This window comes from Zeus faber, assembly GCF_960531495.2.
Source record: "Zeus faber genome assembly, chromosome: 4".
Taxonomy (NCBI): Eukaryota; Metazoa; Chordata; class Actinopteri; order Zeiformes; family Zeidae; genus Zeus; species Zeus faber.
The window spans coordinates 31,300,013-31,324,242 of record NC_137191.1 but is presented as its reverse complement, the minus strand read 5'-3'; the positions used below and the strand labels follow the sequence as shown (position 1 = coordinate 31,324,242).

The 24,230-nt window shown below is 41.2% G+C and overlaps 2 protein-coding genes across 2 annotated transcripts; both read right to left on the bottom strand.

Moving 5' to 3' along the window:
• Positions 1 to 826: 826 nt before the first annotated feature.
• On the bottom strand, positions 827 to 6,408 carry LOC307229162 (galectin-related protein-like). The gene is made up of 5 exons (XM_079999078.1): positions 6,217 to 6,408; positions 3,523 to 3,621; positions 3,309 to 3,397; positions 2,665 to 2,848; positions 827 to 1,751 (listed from the first exon to the last, which is right to left on the bottom strand). Exons 1-5 carry the CDS (start codon positions 6,247 to 6,249, stop codon positions 1,608 to 1,610), a joined length of 549 nt encoding a protein of 182 aa, XP_079855204.1. The 5' UTR covers positions 6,250 to 6,408; the 3' UTR covers positions 827 to 1,607.
• Positions 6,409 to 10,283: 3,875 nt separating this feature from the next.
• On the bottom strand, positions 10,284 to 19,853 carry LOC307229382 (equilibrative nucleoside transporter 2-like). The gene is made up of 12 exons (XM_079999376.1): positions 19,805 to 19,853; positions 19,580 to 19,661; positions 19,201 to 19,349; positions 18,056 to 18,195; positions 17,245 to 17,379; positions 16,932 to 17,029; positions 15,056 to 15,131; positions 14,737 to 14,852; positions 14,397 to 14,505; positions 14,029 to 14,114; positions 11,727 to 11,923; positions 10,284 to 10,991 (listed from the first exon to the last, which is right to left on the bottom strand). Exons 1-12 carry the CDS (start codon positions 19,834 to 19,836, stop codon positions 10,880 to 10,882), a joined length of 1,332 nt encoding a protein of 443 aa, XP_079855502.1. The 5' UTR covers positions 19,837 to 19,853; the 3' UTR covers positions 10,284 to 10,879.
• Positions 19,854 to 24,230: the final 4,377 nt, after the last annotated feature.

The window sequence follows — 24,230 nt, the reverse complement described above, 5'->3', positions numbered from 1 at the left end:
GTGCCTCAGGGCTGCAGGGTCTCCTCGCACGCTCCGGCACTTCGTTAAGCTCCTCGGGGCCTGTCGAGGGTGTTGTTTCGGGGGCTTCTGGCTACTCTTGGGGCTGGGAGTGACTCTTCTGTGACTGCAGGGCAGAGTGCTCGGGCCTTTCCAGCAGTTGTGGGGTGTCTATAAGGGGTGGCTTCGGGGCCTTTTCCACTGCTTGGAGGCGGTACAATATAATACCGACCTTATACTCCAGAACAAATTGGGACAAGTCCCGTACACACACACACACACACACACCACCTGCTTTGATTGAACACACTCCCAACACCCTCCTTGTTACATCCCTCTCATTTTCTCCTTCATTTATTGCCATAACTATGACAGGAAGGCCATGTGCCCAATTGCTGTTCCATTTTTTGGAACAGCAATCTGGACATAATTAACTGTTTTTTCGATACATGTTGTCGTCTGATGTTGATGTTTTTCCCTGTACATGTTGTTGTTTGGTTCTATGTTTATTTATTTTAAGCGTGGTGATTCTTGGATTCCCTCTTGGATTGGTTGTTAATAGATCAAAACATGGTAAGATAGTTCTCCAAAGAGGGGGATGGTGGTTCTAGGTAACAAAAAAAACTGTGTTCTTGTCATCCACAGGACAGAGTTATTGCAGCAGTTCTTGGTGATTAAAGAATTAAAAGAATTGCATTGCAGGTTGAGAACTTTTATTTGAAAAAATAAAATCATTATAGCACCTCGTTTTTGTTGTCTTTTCACAAATGTTTACCCATTTTCTCCATACTAAAAAATAAATAAAATAAAATAAATATTTTAAAATCAGTAAAATCATCAACAAAAACTTTCAGTTTAATGGGATTACAGAAACAAAAACAGCAAGCAATATGTTCTGGCAAGTAAATAATAATCTGATCATAGTAATTATCATAATAATTAATATTATTTTGTGAAGTATTTGTTGACATCATTACATCATCAATAAAAATGGCTGAACTAGTAACTATTTCCTTTTCACAAAAAAGTAATCCTGATAGACAGGACAGCATACTTTGAAGCCCACTTCACACTGAAGTCGTAATATGATCAGACAGTGTGACCCTCCCCCCTAGTGGCCGTCGGATTAACTGAATTGTGTGAGTTTTGCGTCACAAAATATAGCAGGGAAAATGGGAGATCTCGTTTTTTCCAGGACAACAAGTAATTTGATCAGTTGAACATATACCATGTCCCATGAATGAGAGTTTGTTCTTGTCATTTGTCGGATTAGGTGTAAAGTAGGCTTCGAGGCTAGAGGTAGTAATTAAATGTTTTCAAAACACACAACGCCATGATTGTCAATTAGACATTTGAAAGTAATTCAATGCTTTCCATTACAGTAAACCCCACTGTGATTTTGTCATTATAATGCAGCTAATAATTGATGATTGTGTTGTTTGGTGACTATAAAAACAGCCTGCATTAATCCAAACAGCCTTCAGTGTTACAAACCCCAGCTGTTTGTGTTCTGTCTTTAAATCTGAAAACACAACAAGAGCTTTTCTTTTTCAGGCAGGGTGAGATGATTATCTTTGCCTCTGATCTGTTGATCATGCAATCCTTTCATATCAACCCAGTTTTGTAATCCTCAGACTGCCGGTAATCCATAACGTGTTGATGTCTTCGAGAGCCAAGACTCTGTGGCGAAAATCGAAGAGCTGCTGTCCATCCACGAAAACGCGAAAGCGGCTCTGTTCACATGAAATCTCTATCTGAAGGGAAGAGGAAGGGATGAGAAGGTGTATCAGGTTCAATCATTAATCATCATTATTCTGTGATGAGTCTTTCATGCCAGTCAAAAGAGCAATAGCAGTTATCTTTAAACCAGGTCATTATTTCTTGAGGGGATCAGAATTAAAACAAAATGTAATTCTCTAGATCTCTGCGTTGCTGGTTTGCGACACCAAACCCTGTTGAGAAACATGTAAAATAGGTAAAAATCGTAAATCTCCACCATGTTACCACATAGCCATTGGTAACATACATTGGTGACATCTCTTGTATGCTTTATGGGTACCATGGTATTAGAAAGAGAGAAAAGGGTCTTCTTTCCAACTGAAGGAATCAGCTGGTGAAGTTCTCTCAACAGCCTTGACATTCCCAACACCTGCTTACAAGACTGGGTAAGTCACCCTGTCACCTATGGTGTCAAACAAGGGTCGGCCCTTGTTTACCCTGAACATGGTGCTCCTTGGCCACCTTCAGTAGACATGGTCTCTCATTTCATTGTTATCTTGGCAACACACTGTGCTGCATATGAAAAAAAAACCTCTGCAGCTGGAGTGCACTTCACTGCCTGCCTTGAGCAGATAAAGGCCTGCATGAATCAGATTTTCAGACTGCTGAACAGCAGCAAAACAGAAGCTCTCTTTGTTGAGATGATGCAAAAGGTCCAATCATCTCCCTTGCCACCTACAGTAATCTACACTAATCTGAGTGTTAGGATCAGCTCTCACCTGACTTTTGATAACCACATAAAGCTTTGCAAAGTTTCCCAGTGCCATCTAAAAATATCTACCCCACGCTATCAATGCCAAATGCAGCGAATCATGTCCATGTCTGTATCTACTCAAGACTGATGTACTGAAATGGACTCTTTCTGCTATAGCTCAAATCCATCGCTACCTTAAAGGGCTGATCCCTGATGAAGGGAAAATACTGGATGGCTTTCTCTGTTTCACCCCAAGTGCCAGACACACAGGCCCTGCGGAAGACTTGGCGTTCTTTGAAACGAACAGCCAGCTCCAGGGCAACATCAGCTGGGGGCTCCTGTGATGCACCATATCCACATGTCAAGCCAATGTAGAACCTAGGGATGGAGGACAAAAAGGAGTTGGAGAAATCGATATCTATCTATCCATCTATCTATCCTCACACACATAGTAGGGTAGAAACTGATGACATTTAATCAAATATCAGATAAACAACTGTAATAAATTCAGGTTAGGTAAGCTGAGGTAAAAAAAAAAATAGACAACAACCTTGTTGAAAGACTTGACAAATCTTAAAGATACACATACAGCAAATGTTTTTATTTCAATTAAAATAACACTTTTGGTTTACTCTTATCTGAATTTTCCTAAAAGTTTTCTGAATAAAATTGCTCATTTTTAGTAATCCATTGGGTTGTGGAACTAATTACAGATAGTGTCACGTGGTTTGTATTTCTTAACCGAGTACATTACTAAAGTAATCCAACCATAAACATTAAAAGAATGAATATATTTATTCTAAGTTTAAAAAAAATATATACTTTTAAAATGATTTACCTGTCAGGCCGAGAATTCACAACACCCACCACTATTAATTTCTTGCCTGTCCGCATTCCACCTTCGATGTGTCCCTTGAAGGGAACCGCCTACACAGAAATACAAACACATTAAGTCCTATTCAGAAAAAAATATTAAGCATATGTAGCCTGTTCATAATCAACTGGAAGATAGTGACGGGGCCAGCGCGTAGTCTTTTATAAGATGGCTTTACCAGATTTCTCGGATAGTCTTCATTGGGTGAGGATGGTCTTTGTGTACTGGCAACCATTGTAGCCTGGTGGTCCCACTCACTTCCCCGTACATTCCATTTCTGAAAGTTGACAGAAACAAATAGTTTTTTTTATTGTGATGGATATTTCAAAAATGTTATGAATATTCCAAAGGTTATTGTGATTTTAAGAACAACATATTTTCATTGATTTCAACAAAATAATCTCCAATCTTAGAGGGGGAAAACAAAGGTTTTGAAAGTAGGCCAGTCATTATTAGAATACTTTTGCTTTATGTGTCTATATTGAATATTGCACGCACGCATGCACACACCCTATATCTATATATCATATCATACATATATATCATATATCATACATCATCGTCTGACCAGCGATGGACACTCATCACCTGGTCCCTGGGCGCATCCACGTATGCTGCCCACTGCTCCTGGCTGTGCCCCCGGAGGAAGGACAAGCCAGGATGGGTTAAACGCAGAGGCCTCATTTCACCGGCCACCATCCAAAGCATGTGCGTGTGTGCGTGCATGTGTTGTAGTGTGGTGTGCTGTGTGACAAATAAAGATTCTTCTTCTTCTTCTTCTTCTTCTTCTTCTTCTTCTTCTATATACGCTACTCACAAAAAGTTAGGGATATTCGGCTTTCGGGTGAAATTTCAGGATGAAGCTTAAATGCACTATAACCTTTACAGGTGAACTTAATTTGACCCTCTCTAAACTTTTGAATGCACATGTCCAACTGTTCAATGTTTCAGTACTTTTTGCACAACTTGCTGTTCTCTCACAAGGAGCTGAACGGCAAAATTCACAACAGATGTTTGATCCATGAATCGACCAATACATTTCCTGGTTCAATTAGAATTGGTATTTAAACAGTCCTCTTCATCATCCTGTTCACATTTTGACATCATGAGACCAAGACGACACTAACAACTGATCAACAGTACCGCGCCATTGTGAGGCTTCAAACAGGATGTTCTCAGAGGGAAGTGGCCATTGAGCTTAGAGTGTCACAGAGTGTCATCAGCAGGTTGCAACAGAGATACAGAGAGACTGGAGGAGTCACAGAAAGGCATAGAAGTGGACGTCCTTTGGCCACATCCCACACTGATGACCGCTTCATTGTGAACAGTGCCCTGCGGAACCGGATGATAAATGCCAGTCAACTCCAGGCACATTTAAGGGAGGTGAGAGGCACCCAAGTGTCACGTCAGCTAGACGACCTGCAAGGGTACCCGACCAAACCACCGTCTTGCACGGGCCAGGGAGCATTTACGCTGGACGAGGGACCAGTGGCCTCAGTGCTGTTCTCTGATGAAAGTCGATTCACGTTGAGCAGAAATGATGGCCGCCAACGATGTTGGAGACATCAAGGAGAGCGCTACGCATCAGCCACTGTTGTCACCGGACAAGCCTTGGGTGGTGGTGGTGGTGGTGTTACAGTGTGGGCAGGTGTGTCTAGTCAATACAGAACTGCCCTTCACTTTGTGAATGGTACAGTGACAAGCCCATAATACCCGAATAACATTATTAATCCAGTCATTGTGCCCCTGCATGAACAACACAGGCCTCATTTCATCTTCATGGACGACAATGCTCCAGCTCATGGAGGTCGCATCATTAGGGAACGGCTGCTGGAGACTGGGGCACCTCAAATGGAGTGGCCTGCACTTTCTCCAGACCTGAATCCCATAGAAAACCTATAGGATCAGCTGAGTGGCCGTGTAGAGGCTCGTCACTCTGTACCCCAGAACCTCAATGACCTGAGGGCCGCCCTTCAAGAAGAGTGGGGGGCCAGGCCTCAGCAGACAATAAGTCGACTTGTGAACAGCATGAGACGTCGTTGTCAAGCTGTAATTGATGCTCAAGGCCACATGACAAGTTACTGAGACATTGACATTTTTTGTTGTGGTGTACCCACCACTGTTGTTGGCTTTTGTTTCAATAAATTGTTTGAGATGAGGAAAACACCATTGCCTGCTTCTACTTAAATGCCCTACTTTCATAATATAATATCACTGTAGCGTGAACTTTTCATATTTTCCATGAATTTCATCCGAAAGCCAAATATCCCTAACTTTTTCTGAGTAGTGTATGTTTTGAAACTAAATATTGTTTTCTACCCCCCACACACACACAAATGTGTTTAAATTCTTAATGTATTTATATTGATTTCCACCAAATCATCACAATCATTTATGGGGAAAATAACTGTTGTGCAAGTAGGTCTTTGGTTATGATGGTCGATTAGCAAAACCGTGCAAACGTTCAGGAGATGTGTTGATTTTTTAAATAAAAGAAAGAAAAATAAATAAAGAAATTGCGCCCAGGCAAACATTTTATCTTTTCATAAAGATTGTACCGTCACGCAGGTTAGCTCGAGCCTCAACTGATTGGAACGTCAAACATTACGGGATCCATCAATACGAAACGAACTTCACCATGGTACCTCACCGCGGCGTGATGACGACGACTGAGCCTGTAAACTTCTACACGGCCCCACTCGAACTTTCCTTCCCCACCAACAAAACCCGTTTGCCGGGAACAAAACATTCGAACATGTCCATCCTCCCGGTAACCATACACCCTGGCAGCTTTAATTCAACCGCGTTTTCATGTCAAGTCATTGTCATCGATAGTTTATAGTGAATGTGCAGCTGTTTGGTCGGCGCCTACCCTTCTCTCGTCTACCGGAGCCGGGTCCGCCATGTCTGTTAACCTGTAGAAGAGTGCTCCCACCGCCGGGTGCACGTTTCTCCTCCAGCCGCGGAGGAGGCCGCTGTGCTCCGGCGGTGAAACGGTGAACGTGCCTGTGTTTCCGACACCACAGGTTTGCCCCGTGAGCACAGACACGCAGGTCCTGTTTGTCCTGCTGGGTTTCTTGCGTAAGTGCTGACGCAGTTTAGATGTATAAAAAACACCCAGAACATTATTCACCGTGTTGCCTTCCTCCTCTTCCCCTCGAAAGACCACCAATAAATGTGTTTAAATTAAATTATTATTATTCAATTTAACAATTAAATACACTTTTGTGACTTGTGGTATCTATTAGTGTGTGTGTGTGTGTGTTTGTTTGAAAATATTTAGTTCAAAATACAGTATTTTAATAATATTCATTTAGTATTTATTCACAGTTTTCCGCTTATATTCGTATTTATTTTATCTTAAGTAAAAGTCAATTACGACACATAATTGCTCCAATTGGCAGCTTCTCCAGTTATGAAACACCCAATTGAGGATTATTATTATTATTATTATTTTTTTTTTATTATTTTTTCATCCATCAATTTAAATTGCATTTTTGTGGCTTGCAGTAGGTCGATGTACTTGTGGCTTTGTGTGTGTATGTATGGATGTGCATATATTTATTTTTTATTTTATTTTTTTGTTTAAAAATATTTATTTCGAAATACAGATTTTTAGTATTTATTCACAGTTTTCCGTTTATATTCTTATTTATTTTATCAGAAGTAAATTTCAATTACGACACATAATTGCTCCAATTGGCAGCTTCTCCCGTTATGAAACACTTGATTGAGGATTTTCGTTTCTTTATTTCTTTTTTCTTTTTTATACAATGATTTTTTCATTTAAATTGCAGATTTGTGGCTTCCAGTAGGTACTTGTAGCTGTATGTATGTATGTATGTATGTATGTATATACTGTATATATGTGTGTGTGTGTGTGTGTGTGTATGTATGTATGTATGTATGTATGTATATATATGTGTGTATGTATATATATATATATATATATATATATATATATATATATATATATATGTGTGTGTATGTGTATATATATATATATATGTGTGTGTGTGTATATATGTGTGTGTGTATATATATATATATATATATATATATATATATATATATTTATTTATTTATTTATTTTTTGGGCTATTATCTTTAATTTATTTTGTTCTTTTTCCTATGCAAAAAAAGCACTAAAATGTACCTATGTTTATCTATGATATGGTAATCAGAAAAAAAACATATATTGTGCCTTTAAAACAATATATCCAGTTTTCTACAATATTATAAATAGTACCTAGTGATGGGGTGGGAGATTACATTCTTTGTGCCAATATTTTGGGTCAGTATTTGTCCCTTAATCTGAATGTGGGCTGCTCCCAACAAATCTGTATGATAAGTCCTGACTGATTTAAACTTTATGATCTTTTTTTCTCTGTGTTTTTATTGTCTTTTGTTGAATCTGTGTTTAGCTTTTTATATGCTTTTATTCTTTGTTTTAATATAATGCATTTAATGTCTCATGTAAAGCACTTTAAATGTGTATACATACTGTATAGCAAGGTATGTTCTCAACCCGTCACGTTTCATTTACATTGTATTCATTCCTCTAGTATCAGTATCCACAAGTGATTCTTATTATATTGTATGTTTAAAATAGCAAACATATGCTGACACAACGATATGGAGGCTGAAGTGAGAAGAGAAGAAGAATCTTTAATTGTAACACAGCACACCACACGCTTTGGATGGTGGCCGGTGAAATGAGGCCTCTGCCTTTAACCCATCCTTGGCTTGTCCTTCCTCCGGGGGGGCAGCCAGGAGCAGTGGGCAGCATTTGCGGACGCGCCCGAGGACCTGGTACCAAGTGTCCATCGCTGGGGAGAACATGCAAACTCCACGCAGAAAGGCTCCTATTTGGGAGATAACCCGCCCGGAGCACAGTGCCAACAGCGCCCCAGGCGGGAATCGAACCCAGGACCTTCTTGCTGTGATGAAGCCACCAGCGGGTCAACAGGCAGCCCCAGCACCAGCCCTCTCCCGACTAGCAGTAGCAGCTGGCGGAGGACCAGCAGAGAAGCAGCCGCAGCAACCACCACTGGTAATCGCTTGCAGCTAATTTCTCTGCCCAGGAGCCACGGCCGGGACCATCCAGCAGCCAAGCAGCCAGGCCACCCCTCCAAGTAGGGGAGGGAGGAGGGGTAGTCCACATCATCGCCCTGCGGGAGGGTTGCCAGTGGACTGTGCTGTTCCGGGGAACCAGGCCCCTGGAAGAAGACCAGTTATTTTTTGTTGGTTTGAGGTATGGGAACCCTGTTGCAGAGTCCAGTGTTTTATTTCTTTAAGGTATAGGAACCCTGTGTTAGAGTCTATATTCTTAGGTATGGGAACCCTGTTTCAGAGTCCAGGCATTTATTTATTTATTTATTTGCTCTGTTGGTTGGGGGGTTGGGTGTATGTGGTCGGGTTTGAGCAGCCTCATCTGTCCTGGGTCTACGTAATTGGGGCCCAGGATCAGTGTGGCTGCATACCTCTTTGATTGGTTTAACGAGCAACAAGTAACATTGTCATCCACACACACACACACACACACACACACACACACACACACACGGAGAGAGGAGCCCTTGTCATGACATTTTGTCCATCTGCTCCTGGGTGGGTTACACCGCCCACTCTCTACAATAAACTGGTGATGTTTCTACTCCATTGTCTGTGTCGGAGGGCCCTGAAAATGCCATGCGGGTGGCGTCTCTCTCATTACGTTGGTTAAAAAAAAACATACACACACCAGCTTACGCCAACTTGCAATTTCAACGTTTTTGTTTTTTTTAAATCATGCCCTTTTTTAAGAGGAGAAATTGTCGCAAATAATTGTATTGCGTGTACATACGTGTGCGCACTTATGTTCCTTCCCACTGGTCATAGCCTATAATATAAAATGTGCCATATTCGGCTGATTGCTGCTTCATGGGGCTCCAAGTTAGTTTATTTTGTTATTTTCGATATCTATGGCATACCATGCATAACACGGAAGTTAAGAGACGCCCTCTTATGCGTCGGGCAAACTTCTTCCGCTGGCAGCTCCTAGCTTATCTTTTCTAAGTTTGATTGCACTTGTCTGCAATAGGTTTCCACGCCCACCCAACTTTGGTTGACATGGCTCATTAACATACCACCCGCATGAAAAACAAAGAATTTCTTGTCACGTTTAGTTATTTTTAAATTTATTATTATTTATTAATTAATAAGTAGAATATAATCTCTTTGTCATTGTACAAGTAGGATACAACAAAATTTGTCCTGTGCATTTGACCATTTGTTTTTATTTGTGTATTTATTTATACATTCATTTATGTATTCATGTATACATTCTCCCAATTATTTATTTAGTTATTTATTTATTCATTTATGTATACATATTACCACATTTATGTATTTATTTATTTACATAAAGTCCAATTTTGGCATCCATATAATGAATGTTGTGACTTAACATGTTAAAAATGTGAAAACAATCTCCAATCCAGAACCTCAAGATGGGCTTTTGTTTCATTTTAAGTTAATTGGGGTCTTCTATTTCACTAGGCTTTAAACAGGGCCTCTGGCAGCACAGGCAAAAATCAGCAAGTCAACAATGTGCCAGAGGACAAGACATCCTGTCCAAACATCAACAGGATCCAAATCACCAAATCCACTCCCTCACGCCTGAAGGAGGGGATCTGGTGATTTGGATCCTGTTGATGAGGTGAGAATCAACGCAAGCTGAAAACCTACCTACCTAAGGCTACTGCACTGAAGAAGAAGCAGTCAAGTATGGACATTTTTGTAAATGTTCCTCCCTCTGCAAATGTTCTATATTTTTATTTATTGTATCAAACAAAAACGAGCTCTAAAAAAAATTATCTGACCCCCCCCCCCCCCCCAAATGCACACACACAAATAAATCCTAGAAACATAATTCTTCACTGTAGATTTATTGGGAGGGGTGTTTTTCTGATTAAGATTTGTTTTTAAATCCAGTTTTTCCACTTAAAAACACTTTTTCAGCATTTTATTGTAAATGGAAGCAGGGTTAAAATATATTTTAAAAATACATGTAAAAAAAAAAACGTAAAAAATGTATATAAAAAGTCCTAAAAAAACATAAAAAACTATATTTAAATAATAAAATAGATTCTACCTGTCTTTCAAATTCAGACCCTTATTTGACAAAGAAATACAACATCAGTAGTTCAATTAAGGTAAATGACTACCCAAATGACCAACTATTAATAGTAATTAAGTTATCTTTCCACAAAAGACTTCATACAAAAAGTAAAAAAAACTTTCAGATACAAAAGATTTCATCTCAAATACACACTCTAATGTGTAAAATAAATGTGTTTAAGTTAAAAGAAAAAGGAAATGCCCCTACGCACACCTTCATACCCAAGGCTTGTTAATTCCCTTAGACTAGGCACTATAAGGTGCTATTGTTAATTTTTAGGCTTTATTTTGAACCAATCCATTTAAAGTAACTATACTTTGTACATTAAGTCAAGAAAACAAAGCGTTAGTATGAAATGTTTCCGTTTCCTTTGCTATACCAGCTTCCCCAGGAGGAAGGAGATAGAGGCACCCAGCGAGAGGCCCAGGGCCAGGAAAAAGGTCATCAGGGCCCCGGCCGTCTCACAGTCCTTACACTGCACCAGCCTGAGAGAGAGAGAGAGAGCGAGAGAGAGAGCGAGAGAGAGAGAGAGCGAGAGCGAGAGCGAGAGAGAGAGAGAGAGATAACATTTTTTAGGTTTACTGTAATTGTTCATTGCCACATTTTTCTTGTTCGTTTTTTATAGTTTAGTTGATTTCTAGGTTTATTTCTTGTTTATGATTCGGTTTATTGTATATTGAAATATTTTTATTGTTTATTGTTAATTTTTGAGGTTTGTTATATATTTGCATTTTTTTCTATCTTTTGGTTAATTATCAGGATCATATGTATTTTGGCATTTTTCAGCTAATTCTTAGGTTAATTGGATCATTTTTATGTGAGCTGTTGTGATACCGCATCTATCTATCTATCTATCTATAAATACATAGTTATTTATAATCATAATTTATAACATACCAATAACTTATCCTGTGCATAGGATCACATTGCACAGTATGACTATTCTTGTTTTGGGATTTTTTTTTCTGGCTATTTGTGTATATTTGACAAATTGTAATAATTTTTTACACCTTATTCTATTTTATTTCTTTTTTTTTTTTTTTAGACTGTTAAGCTTTTGTAATGCTAATGGTCTGTAGTCACCGCAATAATCACAAGGACAAATTCCTCGTACATGTAAATGCACCTGGCAAAATAAAGTAATTATGAGTCTGATCCTTCTCATTCTGATCTATGGAATGTATTTACAGAGCCTGTTAATCATTTCCAGCAGTGCTTACTGGGGAGCGTAGGCCATGCAGAGGCTGGCGTAGTATCCGCTGGAGAAGGCGAACAGCGCCATGATGGTGACAAAGGCGAGGTCGTGGGAGAAGAGGACGTTCAGTCGGGAGTCGGGGATGTTGCACACCATGAAGAGGGGGATGAAGATCACCCGGGAAATCACGGCTACGGGGAACAGGCAGCTTTCCTTTGACGGCTGTGAACAGTGAACGGTGAACAGGGCGAAGTGTATTCAGCTGGGACACTTTTTAATTTTGATGGCACGTGCTAAGAAATTGATTTTAAAAAAGGAGTAAAAAAAAAAAAAAAGAAGTGGGAAAAGTCTATTTAATTTCCTGAAATTACTGAAATTCTACATGCAAAATGATGTTGATGAAGCTTTTGGAAGGGGACCCTAGATTATGTTATATGGTAGTTTTTCACTTTAGCTTTTACGGGGATCTGTACTTTATTTCAACAAAACAACAGATAGAATCTAAAATTGGTAGAGGGGGGTATGTGAAGCGATTAAATAACTATAGCTATAAATAATAACCCTGAACTTATTTTTTTATTGTTGGTATTCAGCCATTTCACACAAAAGTTATAATTTGAGAATATTTTACTTTTATTTGACCACTTAATAGTATTGCCACGATACTGTAACTTGCACTGACTGCAAACTAACTGCCACTTGTCCATATCGGGCTCACTGGTTAGCATAGTGCAACTAAATAGCATAGTGCTATTTCATACTTCATGGAGTACATGTGTTCTTTTTTATCTCATTTTAATTTGTATCTCTTCCTTGATTGCACTGTTTTTTCCCCTGCTGTAACACCTGAATTTCCCTCCAGGGATTAATAAAGTCTTATCTTATTATTGCTATTATTAATACTTCCATGCTGCTACTTTGCACAAGCACATACGACAGTTCTCTAGTGTGAGTTTGAAAGAAATCGTTTCAAAACGAACAATTATTTTTACTGACTCAGGAGTGACGAGTCAGTAAGCTAATAGCTAGACAACGTCTCACTCACACTTCTATGCAACTCTTATGGAAACTGTGTTTGTGGAAATGTATCAAGTTAATAACTGTATTAACCTAGCCCTGTGAGAAAATAAACCACTTTGGCGCTTGTTTCAACTCAGTACTTGCTCAGTACCTGCTCTCCCAGCCCGTCCCCTGCCCTGAGCTGATTGACTCTGACGCGGGCTGCACCAATCACTCACTCTCCCACAAGTTCCACGCTACAGTGACAGTAACTGTCCAAAAATTGTAATTTGTCCGTTTTACTACTTGATTCTGATTGATCATTACACTTGAATTAAATAAAACAAATGTAAAAATAAACGGTTTGCCTTTGAGAGCTCTTGGTCTTTCAGTCTTTTATCACAATGTTATGGATCATTTTCCGGAAGCAAATCGGTGGCCTGACGGTGTGAATCAGTGGGGACTGGGAGTGTGTGGAACTTGATACTCGCCTGTCAACTCCAGTTGAGCAGCTCTGACTCGTGAGCTTGTGAGTCAGAGAGAGCAGCTCTGACTGGTTGGTGCTTTTTCCGAGCAAGCCTACAGGAACAGTCCCGGGCTTTGAAGCCAATTTCACATGGTGGTCAAACCGTGTGATTACAACTGAGTTTGACAGGGGCCCAAAAAGCATTTTTCCCCACACACAATCATGGGAAAAGGAGTGGCTTCAAAACGGAGAGCGTCACAACCCCTGAGAAATTACTCATCTCAATATTCCAATTAGATCCGTTCGGAATTTCTATTTGGAAACTCTAGAAGAGCCGAACCGTTAAATTATTTTACCTATTCAAGTTAGCGGAGGGCGAAACTGGAAGTTACCCGGCTGGGCCAATGGTAGTCTCCGGTGCGCATGCTCTATGGGCCCGGGGGCCGGTGGGTGACTCCCCAAGCTCTGGATGACTGAATAAGTGACTCGAGTGACTCAAAAACCGACTCTCTTTAGTGAGTGACTCATATAAACTTAAGTCAGTAAAAAGAGTCCTCCCATCATGAGTGTTCTCTTGCATCTGATGTATGTATGTATGTATGTATGTATGTATGTATGTATGTATGTATGTATGTATGTATTGTAATTTAATATACATTCTCTCACAGTTACTCTGTACTTTATGTTTCCCCATTGAGCTGCTGTACCACTTTAAAGTACTATCTTATCTTATCTAATCTTATGAGGGAAATCATTGTCCACAAAAATGGGAGATTCATCCCAAACTGCGGCCCTCTAAGCAGGGCCACAGACTGCTAGTTGGAAGCCACTGGTCCAGACTGAAGGACAAAGAGACACTCACCCATTGGACGAGAGAAGGGGCGATGCGACCAAGGAAGTCCATGCCGTTGAACATGATGAAGCAGCAAACGCAGGTGAAGACCTTTTCTGCAAAGGCAAAGAAAGCACAGCGCTTCACAATCTCAGCATCGCTTTTTTTTCAGTTAACAAGTTCAAAACAAAACAAAAAAAAAAATAATTCTTAAAATTTGAAGGATTACTTTTGCTTGGCATTGCAGGCTCCCATTTAACACTCTAGTCAAATGTATTCTTTGACATGAAAATAGCTCAAATGGGTTTTTTTGTGTGTGTTTTCTTTAAGCCAATAATACCTCAAAGTCGTGATGACATCTACATCACATTATGGAGTAGGTGGATTAGGTGTCTCACCCCATGCAATATTTTCTGTGTAGACGGTTTTCACTCTGACTGTGATCACGGGGAAAACCGCGAGGGTCACAGCAAAGACGCACGTCACACAGAGAGCCATCACCCAGATCTGTTGTAACAAACAAAACAAAAGACATATCTAATATGACCATGGTCCCATGGCTTATGACATGGTTACTTATCTGGCTGGATGTAGCCACCATCAAATTAGCCAAAGTTGGAGCTAAATTAAGGTGCCTGCTAAATGGTATGGCGATGGTTTATTTATCCCCAATCATGTGGGTTGGCAGTCATTTCTCTTTCAGATCACAAAAGAAGAGAAAGAAAAAGAAAAATTCACCTTTTTGAAGACGGCAAAGACAGAAGATCGATCCTTGTTCTGGTTCAGCTCCGCAAAGAACATGCTTTCCTGCAGCGCGGTAGCCTCTGGGTTGTGACCATTCAAAGGCTTTTTGTCTGAAAAGGAAAAAAAATGTCAATCAGTAATAATAAATAATACTAATTTATAAACAAACAAACAAATAAATAAGTATATAAATAAATATATATTAAAAAATTCAAGAAAATGAATAATAAAAAATTTCAGTCAGATGGTTTAAGAATTCACATTGTGCGTTATCCTGATTTTTTTATTAAAAAAAAAAAAAAAAAACACCAACCTGGACACTCAAAGAGATCCTTTTCGGTGTCCAGTTTATCATTGCGACCTCCGTTTAGATAAAAACGAGCAAATTCCTGATGACGAGAACAAAAACAAAGGCACAATCATGACATTTTAGTTGACGATTAATTGCCATACAAATAATCACAATTAACAATTCTTTGTTCATTTAATGCCACTATCGCAGTATAGATGTGCAGCCTACAATAAGACATATCTACCTGTTGCGGAAAAGCTTTCCATTGACACTGACCATTGGAACATACAAATTCCGGTGGACAGTTGATGGGAAACTCATCTAATTGACATTTTATACATTGTGACATTTGTTAACATCAGCTCCAAATTCCACTGACATTTGGATGGCAACATGCCACTGTGGAATCAAGCGTCTCAACAAAATGGCAGGTCAGCTCAAATGACTCCGTAAACAAAAATGATTTGGCTATTTTACAGTTAATTTGCAGTCTCCTACAGAAAGTAACAGTGATAGTGAATACATGATTGGAAGAAGCCGTCTTCTCACACTTCTTCACTTGGCTCTCACACCGGGTGGGGCATCTGGTCGGCTGTGGTGGGGCGGGCCTCCCCCTTGCGCGGGGCGTGGGTGGGCATGGGAGTCCTGCCGGCTCGTCTGCCGGGCTGGCGGTTCGAGCGAGGTGTCGGTCTGCCGCCGTGGGGCCGGGATCCGGGCCTGCGGTATGTTCCTGGTGCTTGCGGCCTGGGTTCTGTGCCTGCGGCTGCGTTCTATGCCTGCACCTGGGGGTTGGTTGTATGTGTGCGCCCCTGGGGTGCGGGGTCTCCTCATGCTCCCTGGGACTGGGTAATGCTCCTCGGGGCTGGGCTTGGGGGTTACTCAATGGCCCTCTGGCTTCTCTAGGAACCCAGGGGTCCTCTGTGGCGGCAGGGCAGGGTGCTCAGGGCTTTCCTGCAGCCGTAGGGTGTCTACAAGCCCGCGGAGTTCGGGGGGGCTTCGGGGCCCTTTCCGCTGCTTGAAGGCGCCACGACATAATACCAATCTTCTACACCAGTACCAATGGGGATAAGTCATGTACACTCACCGGTGGATATCTTACGCACGCACGCACGCAGGCAGGCACGCACGCAGGCAGGCACGCACGCAGGCAGGCACGCACGCAGGCAGGCATGCACGCAGGCAGGCACGCACGCAGGCAGGCACGCACGCAGGCAGGCACGCACGCACGCAGGCAGGCACGCACGCAGGCAGGCACGCACGCACACATGCAGGCACGCACGCAGGCAGGCACGCAGGCAGGCACGCACGCAGGCAGGCACGCACGCAGGCAGGCACGCACGCAGGCAGGCACGCACGCACGCACGCAGGCACGCACGCAGGCAGGCAGGCACGCACGCACGCACGAACACACACACACGGTTCGAGTGCACCGCAGTACCCTTCATTTACTGCCATAACTTTGACAGGAGGAGGCCACGTGAACAGTTGTAGTTCCAGTTTTCCTGGACCAAATTAACTGTTTTTCAATACATGTTGTCATCCAATGTTTATGTTTTTGTGTGATTCTCCCCCTCTTGAAGTAGTGATCAGTTGTTTATAGACCCAAACATGATAAATAATTCTCCAAAGAACAAAAAACTGTGCTCTGTCATCTACAGGTCTTCCACAGGACAGAGTTATTGCAGCAGTTCTTGATGATTTAAGAATTAATAAAGAGTTGCATTGCAGGTTGAAAACTTGAACTCCACTTGCAGATGAACTCTGTCTTAGATGCAATGGCATACAACTACTCTTTGTATTGTACTTTGTGTTGTATGCCCAGCATGCTGACAGCACAGGTTAAAAAAATAATAATAATAAATGAGAAAAAAAAATAAGAAAGAACCCGTCTTCTCACCAGGTGGGGCAGCAGTAGGTAGCAGAGCAGAGTGCCCACCGTGGCCACGCACGGTGTAATGAAGTACCCCAGAGCGGCAGTGCTGCCATTTGTATTGCCTGCAAGACGAGAGTGAGAGATCAGTCAGTCAATACGTGTTCATGTGTTTAAGGGTGAAAAGTGAAGATGCCCATTTTCCACCAGGGATCATATTTATTTATTTTTTCAATAGATGTATTTTTTCTGTAAACGGGAAGGTTCAAAATACAATAACCACTGCCAAGTATATTTTTACAAATCTTTCTCCCACTTCCCATCCCTACTGAATACTCACTCAGGACAGAAAACAGCATCGCCAGGGCAGCAAAGATCCCAGCCAGGGCCTGGCCGCTCATAAACACGGAGCTGTATCCAGGGGGAAGCCTCCCGACCACGCCAAACATGCTGCCTTGGAGCACAGCACTGAAGGCTGCACACAGACACAGTCCACGCCATCCATTAATACACACATTTAAGTACATGTCACTCGAGTTATCATCATCATCAGTAGGAGCAGTAGCATTTACCGCTTCAACACTTGAGCTGTCACATATTTCTGTGGATGATCCCTTATTAGGGATCAGTAATAATATGATGATTTGAAGGGATCTTTTTCACGACAACAACCAAGGAAGGAACAAAGAGTTTGGGCCGTTGAAGGACTATACAGGTGTTATAACCATGTTTTATCCCAGTTACTTTTTTACTAAGTATTGAAAGCAAACCATTTATTTTCCTTAATTTCAAGGCAGCCACTGGCTTCCACTCATTTCAGTATTGCCTCAATAAAATGTAGGTACTGGCAGTCCAATGATGATTGTCTGTATTTCTTTGTTAAAGTTAGGTTACTGCTGCAGGGGAATGCAATTATTAGGGCATATCAAATATATGCCCTAATAATGCCTAAATACTACTTTATGGTTCAATGTTTCAATGGTGAAATATCCAAACAGGAAACATTGGATAGCCATGGTATGCTTTTGGGCTAAAGGTAATGCAAAGAATTAGCTTTCCACAGGGGACTATACTACACAAACACTACATAAACACTGAAAAGTTTAATGAAACACGATGGAAATATGAACGTGAAACAAAAGCGAACTCACTACTGATGAACCAGATGGTTGCCATGGTGACAGAGAAGAACGTCTGGGGCTCCAGCGGAACCTGGACCAGCATGGCGGTGAGGGAGAAGAGGAGCAGGATGGAGACCATGCTGAACGCCACCCGAAGCCACTCTCTTACCCTGGGGGATTGTTGAGCATGTGGAGCGCCAAAAATGTATTTTCACGTGGATATTACACATATTAACACTGTAATGCCAATAGCCTTGTTTATAACCTCAAAAAACATAAAACGTAAAATATATCAATAGATCAGTAGATAAATAAATAAAAAAATATAAACAAACAAACAAAATAAAAATAAATAAAACTAACAAATAAATACATAATAAATTGATGGACAGCATATAATATGTACATATATATCCTATATCCTGTGTTTTTCTTTTAGATCTATTAATGTTTGTGTGTTTCCTACTTGTATTAAACAACATTTTTAAACACAACTGAGTGAAGGGACTGTCCTGTTCCGCCCCGTTAAAATCAGAAACCCTGTGTCCCTTCTGTCCCGTGCCATGTCACACACGTATCCCTGTTGCTTTCCGTTGCTATGGGACTTCATTCAGTAAAAACTGGATCTTTCTAATGTAAATACTTTATTTGTAAATAATAAATCCTGCGCTTCTGTAACAGGGAGACTCTATTTCCCAACCAGACTTACCTGTGGACATCTATTTAGTTTACACATTTTTCTTATTTAAAATAAGTGGACTGCAAAGACAATGCAGACAATAACATTAGTGTGAAATAAATGTTAATTTAAGTTCAGTAATTTTGTGCCTCATTTGAAATTATTATTAAATTATTTAATTTAATCAGATGCAAAAAAAACAACATGATATGGACATTATATACAGGGCATCAGCTGCCCTGCTCTCTAAATATCAGTTGACCACCACTAGCAACCATAATGCCACTTACACTTTGGCCCTGCACTAGTCTTTCAGTTTAACTTCATTGATTCTGTGCATAGAGTTACATTTTGTATATTCTGTATATTTTTGTTTATTTTTCTTTGATTTTTAGACTGTTTATGCTAACTGTCTGCAATACGTGGATTACACAACCACAATGGCTGCTGTTTAAAATGTTAACTAGGAATATACTGTAGATGTATATACACATACCACTGGTACAGAAAGGAGTTGAGAAGGGTGAAGAGCAGCAGAGGCAGCTGGGACAGAAAGGTCATCCAGCTGTCGAAGTTGTAGTGTTTGGCCTTTTCCACCTGCGTGTTGTTGGTAGCGTCGTTCGCCGCCAGGCGCTCATTGAAATACTTCAGGAGCAAAAAGAGGAAGGGGACGGGTTACAGGAATTAATTACAGCTCCGCGTGCTATTGCCAATAGTTTAGTTGACCAGAATGACCTGCAAGGGCTTGACTGTTAATCAACTTCTAGTAAGTCCTTGTAGAGTTTTTTTTAAAAGAGTAAAACTTAAAACCACTTAATTGAATCACATAAGCTCTAACATGAGTGAAAAGACAGAAAAGGGAATTCTGCGTATACCTGTGAGGCCGTCACAAAGAAGTTCCACGGCAGCAGAGTTCCCAGACCCAAGATGAAGATGATTACGGCCGTGGTGTAGGCCCTGGTAAACACGAGAGAAGAACGTGTCATAGGTCACTGCTTCAATGAGTCCCTGTTGTCCATATACTGTGTAGATCATGAAAGGTAAATGAAATAGGGGAGGAGCTCCTATACAAAAACACACAGCGAGAACTTTAAACTCACCGATCGACAGGTGGATTCTTCTGCTTCAGCATCTCGCCACAGTTATCCAGTTCCTGCACATGTTGAGTGAAGCGCTCAGGTAAAATATTCCACTAATGTTTGTGATTTATAACCCATTCACAGTGTTTTCTTCTGAACAAAGCCCCAAGCAATTTCTGGATCAATGATAGCCTTGTGACGTGGTCTTTATGTGTTGAGGTTTTAGTCAGTGAAAGTATCTATGTGAAAATTGAATTAGTGATACAGCAGCCGGCTGTTTCGCTTATGGAATCCCTTAACTGTTGAAAAGGCGCCAATCTGGCACCTTTCAAGCCTCAATGTGTAAATCTTGTGGAGAATATATGAAGATAGAATCAGCAATATCACAATTCTGTTAAAAAATTACATCTTGCTGTGTCTGACCCTTTAGCAAAACTACCCAGTGCATGTTCTTAAATAAAATAAAATTAAATTAAATTAAATATTTTAAATGTTTGATACGCTCATTTAGGTTTAACTTTAACAAAGGGGGCTCCTAAGACATTTTTGCTCAAGGTCCCCAAAGACCTAGGACCGGACCTGCTGTGTCTTACAGGAAATGTCAACTTTTTTTTTTTGATTCGGTTCTTGAAGAGTCACTCGATGAAAAGAGTTGGTTCACTTGATTCAGCTACTTTAACGGCGAGCCAGGGAGCACTTGAACAAGTCAGAAGAGTCAGTCGGCTCGAAGTCGTGAATAGACTTCTCACACGAATCATTTACCTCTCAATGATTAAATATATTTATTTAGGCAGAAGAATGCATACTGTGGACGCCTGGAAATGTTTTTATTTCGCCTCTCTCTTCTCTCAAAAATACTTAATACTGACTCAAGACTTCTGAATTATTAGTAGACGCGCCCACACACCACATTTCGGAGAACTCTAAACCTGTGCTGTTAAAAACGTAAATGACTATAAGCGAGTTCTATAAGGCTAAATTTCCCGATTTAACTAACACCACTTTAATAAAGAGGAACAAAATCCCCTATAAACGTCTGAATTAGGCCGGATTCTGAGATGACAAAAACCCACAATCAATAGAATTTCATCTTTATATATATATCTCGAATTATATATATATATATATATATATATATATATATATATATATATATATATATATATATGTGTGTGTGTGTGTGTGTGTGTGTGTGTGATTCGAAAATGAAATGAATACATTTTAATTTGTAAAGGCTAGTATTCCCAACAAGGTAGATAAATAAAATCTCACCTCTGATGTATTCCCGCGCTGAGAACGGAACTGTGCGGCTTTGCAGTTTGATCCTGGCGCCTCTTTAGACTTACAGGAAGAGGACGGGCTTATGATCAGAAGGAGGGACTAACGAGTCAAACTTTCAAACTTTCATATTTGCATGATACTTAACGCAACGGTACTAAGCTGAACCTTTCAGAATATATATATATATATATATATATATACATATACATATATATATATATATAATTTATTTTGTATTTATTTATTTTCTTGCAAATCAGCATCTCTGCTTTTAAAATAGACTTCAATAAGATGTCGTTCTATTATAATTTAGACAGACAGACAGACAGATAGATAGATTGATAGATCGATAGATACACAGACAGACAGACAGACAGATAGATAGATAGATAGATTGATAGATCGATAGATACAGAGACAGACAGACAGACAGACAGACAGACAGCTAGATAGATAGATAGATAGATAGATAGATAGATAGATAGATAGATAGACAGACGGACAGACAGACAGACAGACAGATAGATAGATAGATAGATAGATAGATAGATAGATAGATAGAACAACAATTAAATAATATACTGTATAGCCTTACATTTTGCAATCTAGCCACTGGGGGTGCACAAGCCAGTGTATCATCAGTGCCAGTCCGAAGCCCGGATGAAGAGAGAGGGTTGCGTCAGGAAGGGCCAGGCCAAATCAACCATGCGGACAACGAATTTGATTTCCATACCGGACCGATTGAGGCCCGGATTAACAACGACCGCCACTGGTGCTGTTAGCCAACAGGGTGCCAGTGGAAATTGTGCTACTGTCGGCCGAAGAAGAAGAAGGCGGGGAAGACGTGTCCGGAGACAGCAGGAGAGGAAGAAGATTAGGAGAGTAGAGTTGAGACGAAGAACTTTGAACGTTGGCACTATGAAGGGTAAAGAGTGCGAGCTGGCTGACATGATGGAGAGAAGGAAGGTAGATGTACAATGTGTACGAGAGACCAGGTGGAAGGGGAGGAAGGCCAGGAGTATCAGCGCCGGGTACAAACTGTTCTACCATGGAGTGGATGGCAGGAGAAATGGGCTAGGGATAGTCTTGAAGGAAGAATATGTCAAGAGTGTTTTGGAGGTGACAAGAGTGTCGGACAGAGTGATGAGCATGAAGCTGGAAATTGATGGGGTGATAATGAATGTGGTCAGTGCATATGCTCCCCAAGTTGGGTGTGAGATGGAAGAGAAAGAAGAATTCTTTAGTGAGTTGGATGTAGTGGTGGAGCGCATCCCCAAGGGAGAGAGAGCGGTTATTGGAGCAGATCTCAATGGGAAGGGATCAGAGACATAGGTGACAAGAAGGTAATGGGCATTTGGTGTCAAGGAGAGGAATGTGGAAGGACAGGTGGTGGTGGGTTTCGCCAAAAGGATGGAATTGGCTGTTGGGAATACGTATTTCAAGAAGAGGGAGGAACACAGGGTGACATACAAGAGTGGAGGAAGGTGCACACAGGTGGACTACATCTTATGCAGGAGGTGCAATCTGAAAGAGATTAGTGACTGCAAAGTGGTAGTCGGGCAGTGTGTTGCTAGGCAGCATCGGATGGTGGTCTGTAGGATGACTCTGGAGGCCAAGAAGAGGAAGAGAGTGAAAGAAGAGCCCAAGATAAAATGGTGGAAGTTGAAAAAGGAGGAGTGTTACATGCAATTTAGGGAAGAGGTAAGGCAGGCAATAGGTGGGGATGAACGGTTACCAGATGACTGGAAAACAACTGCAGAAATGGTGAGGGAGACAGCCAAGAAGGTACTCGGTGTATCATGTGGTAAGAGGAAGGAAGACAAGGACTCTTTGTGGGGGAATGAGGAAGTACAGGAGACCTTAGAGCAGAAGTGGTTGGCGAGGAAGAAATGTGATAGTCAGAGACATGAAGAAAGTAGACAGGGGTACAAGCTGATGCGTCGCAAGGTGAAGAGAGAAGTGGCAAAGGCAAAGGAAAAGGCATACGACGAGTTGTATGAGAGGTTGGATAGTAAGAAAGGAGAAAAGGACTTGGCAAGACAAAGGGACCAAGCTGGGAAGGATGTACAGGAGGTTAGAGTGATGAAGGATAATGATGGGAATGTGCTGACTAGTGAGGAGAGTGTGTTGAGAAGGTGGAAGGAGTACTTTGAGGAGTTGATCAATGAAGGAAATGAGAGGGAGAGAAGAGTGGATGATGTGGCGATAGCGGATCAAGAGCGACAAATTAGCTGAGGATGAGGTGAGAACAGCATTAAAGAAGATGAAGATTGGAAAGGCAGTTGGCCCAGACGACATACCTGGGGAAGCATTGAAATGTTTAGGTGAGATGTCAGTGGCATTTCTAACGAGACTGTTTAACACCATCCTGGAAAGGGAGAGGATGCTGGAGGAGTGAAGAAGTGTACTGGTACCCATCTTCAAAATAAGGGAGATGTACAGAGCTGTAGTAACTACAGGGGTATAAAGTTGATCAGCCACAGCATGAAGCTGTGGGAAAGGGTAGTGGAGGCTAGGTTAAGAGGAGAGGTGGGCATCAGTGAGCAGCAGTGTGGTTTCATGCCAGGAAAGAGTACTACAGATGCAATGTTTGCTTTAAGAATGTTGATGGAAAAGTACAGGGAAGGCCAGAGGGAGTTGCACTGCGTCTTTGTGGATTTAGAGAAAGCATATGACAGGGTGCCGAGGGGGGAAGTGTGGTATTGCAAGTCGGGGGTGGCAGAGAAGTACGTAAGAGTGGTACAGGATATGTATGAGGGCAGTCAGACAGTAGTAAGGTGTGCAGTAGGCGTGACGAAGGCATTCCAAGTGGAGGTGGGATTGCATCAAGGATCAGCTCTGAGCCCTTTCTTGTTTGCAATGGTAATGGACAAGTTAAAAGATGAAATCAGGCAGGAGTCTCCGTGGACTATGATGTTTGTGGATGACATTGTGATGTGTAGAGAGAGTAGGGAGCAGGTTGAGCAGAGCCTGGAGAAGTGGAGACACGCATTAGAGAGAAGAGGAATGAAAGACAGCAGGAGTAAGACAGAATACATGTGCCTGAATGGGAGGGAGGGTGGCGAAAAGCTGAGAATGCAAGAGTGGAGGTGGAGAAGGCGGATGAGTTCAAGTACTTGGGGTCGACCATCCAAAGCAGCGGAGAGTGTGGGAGAGAGGTGAAGAA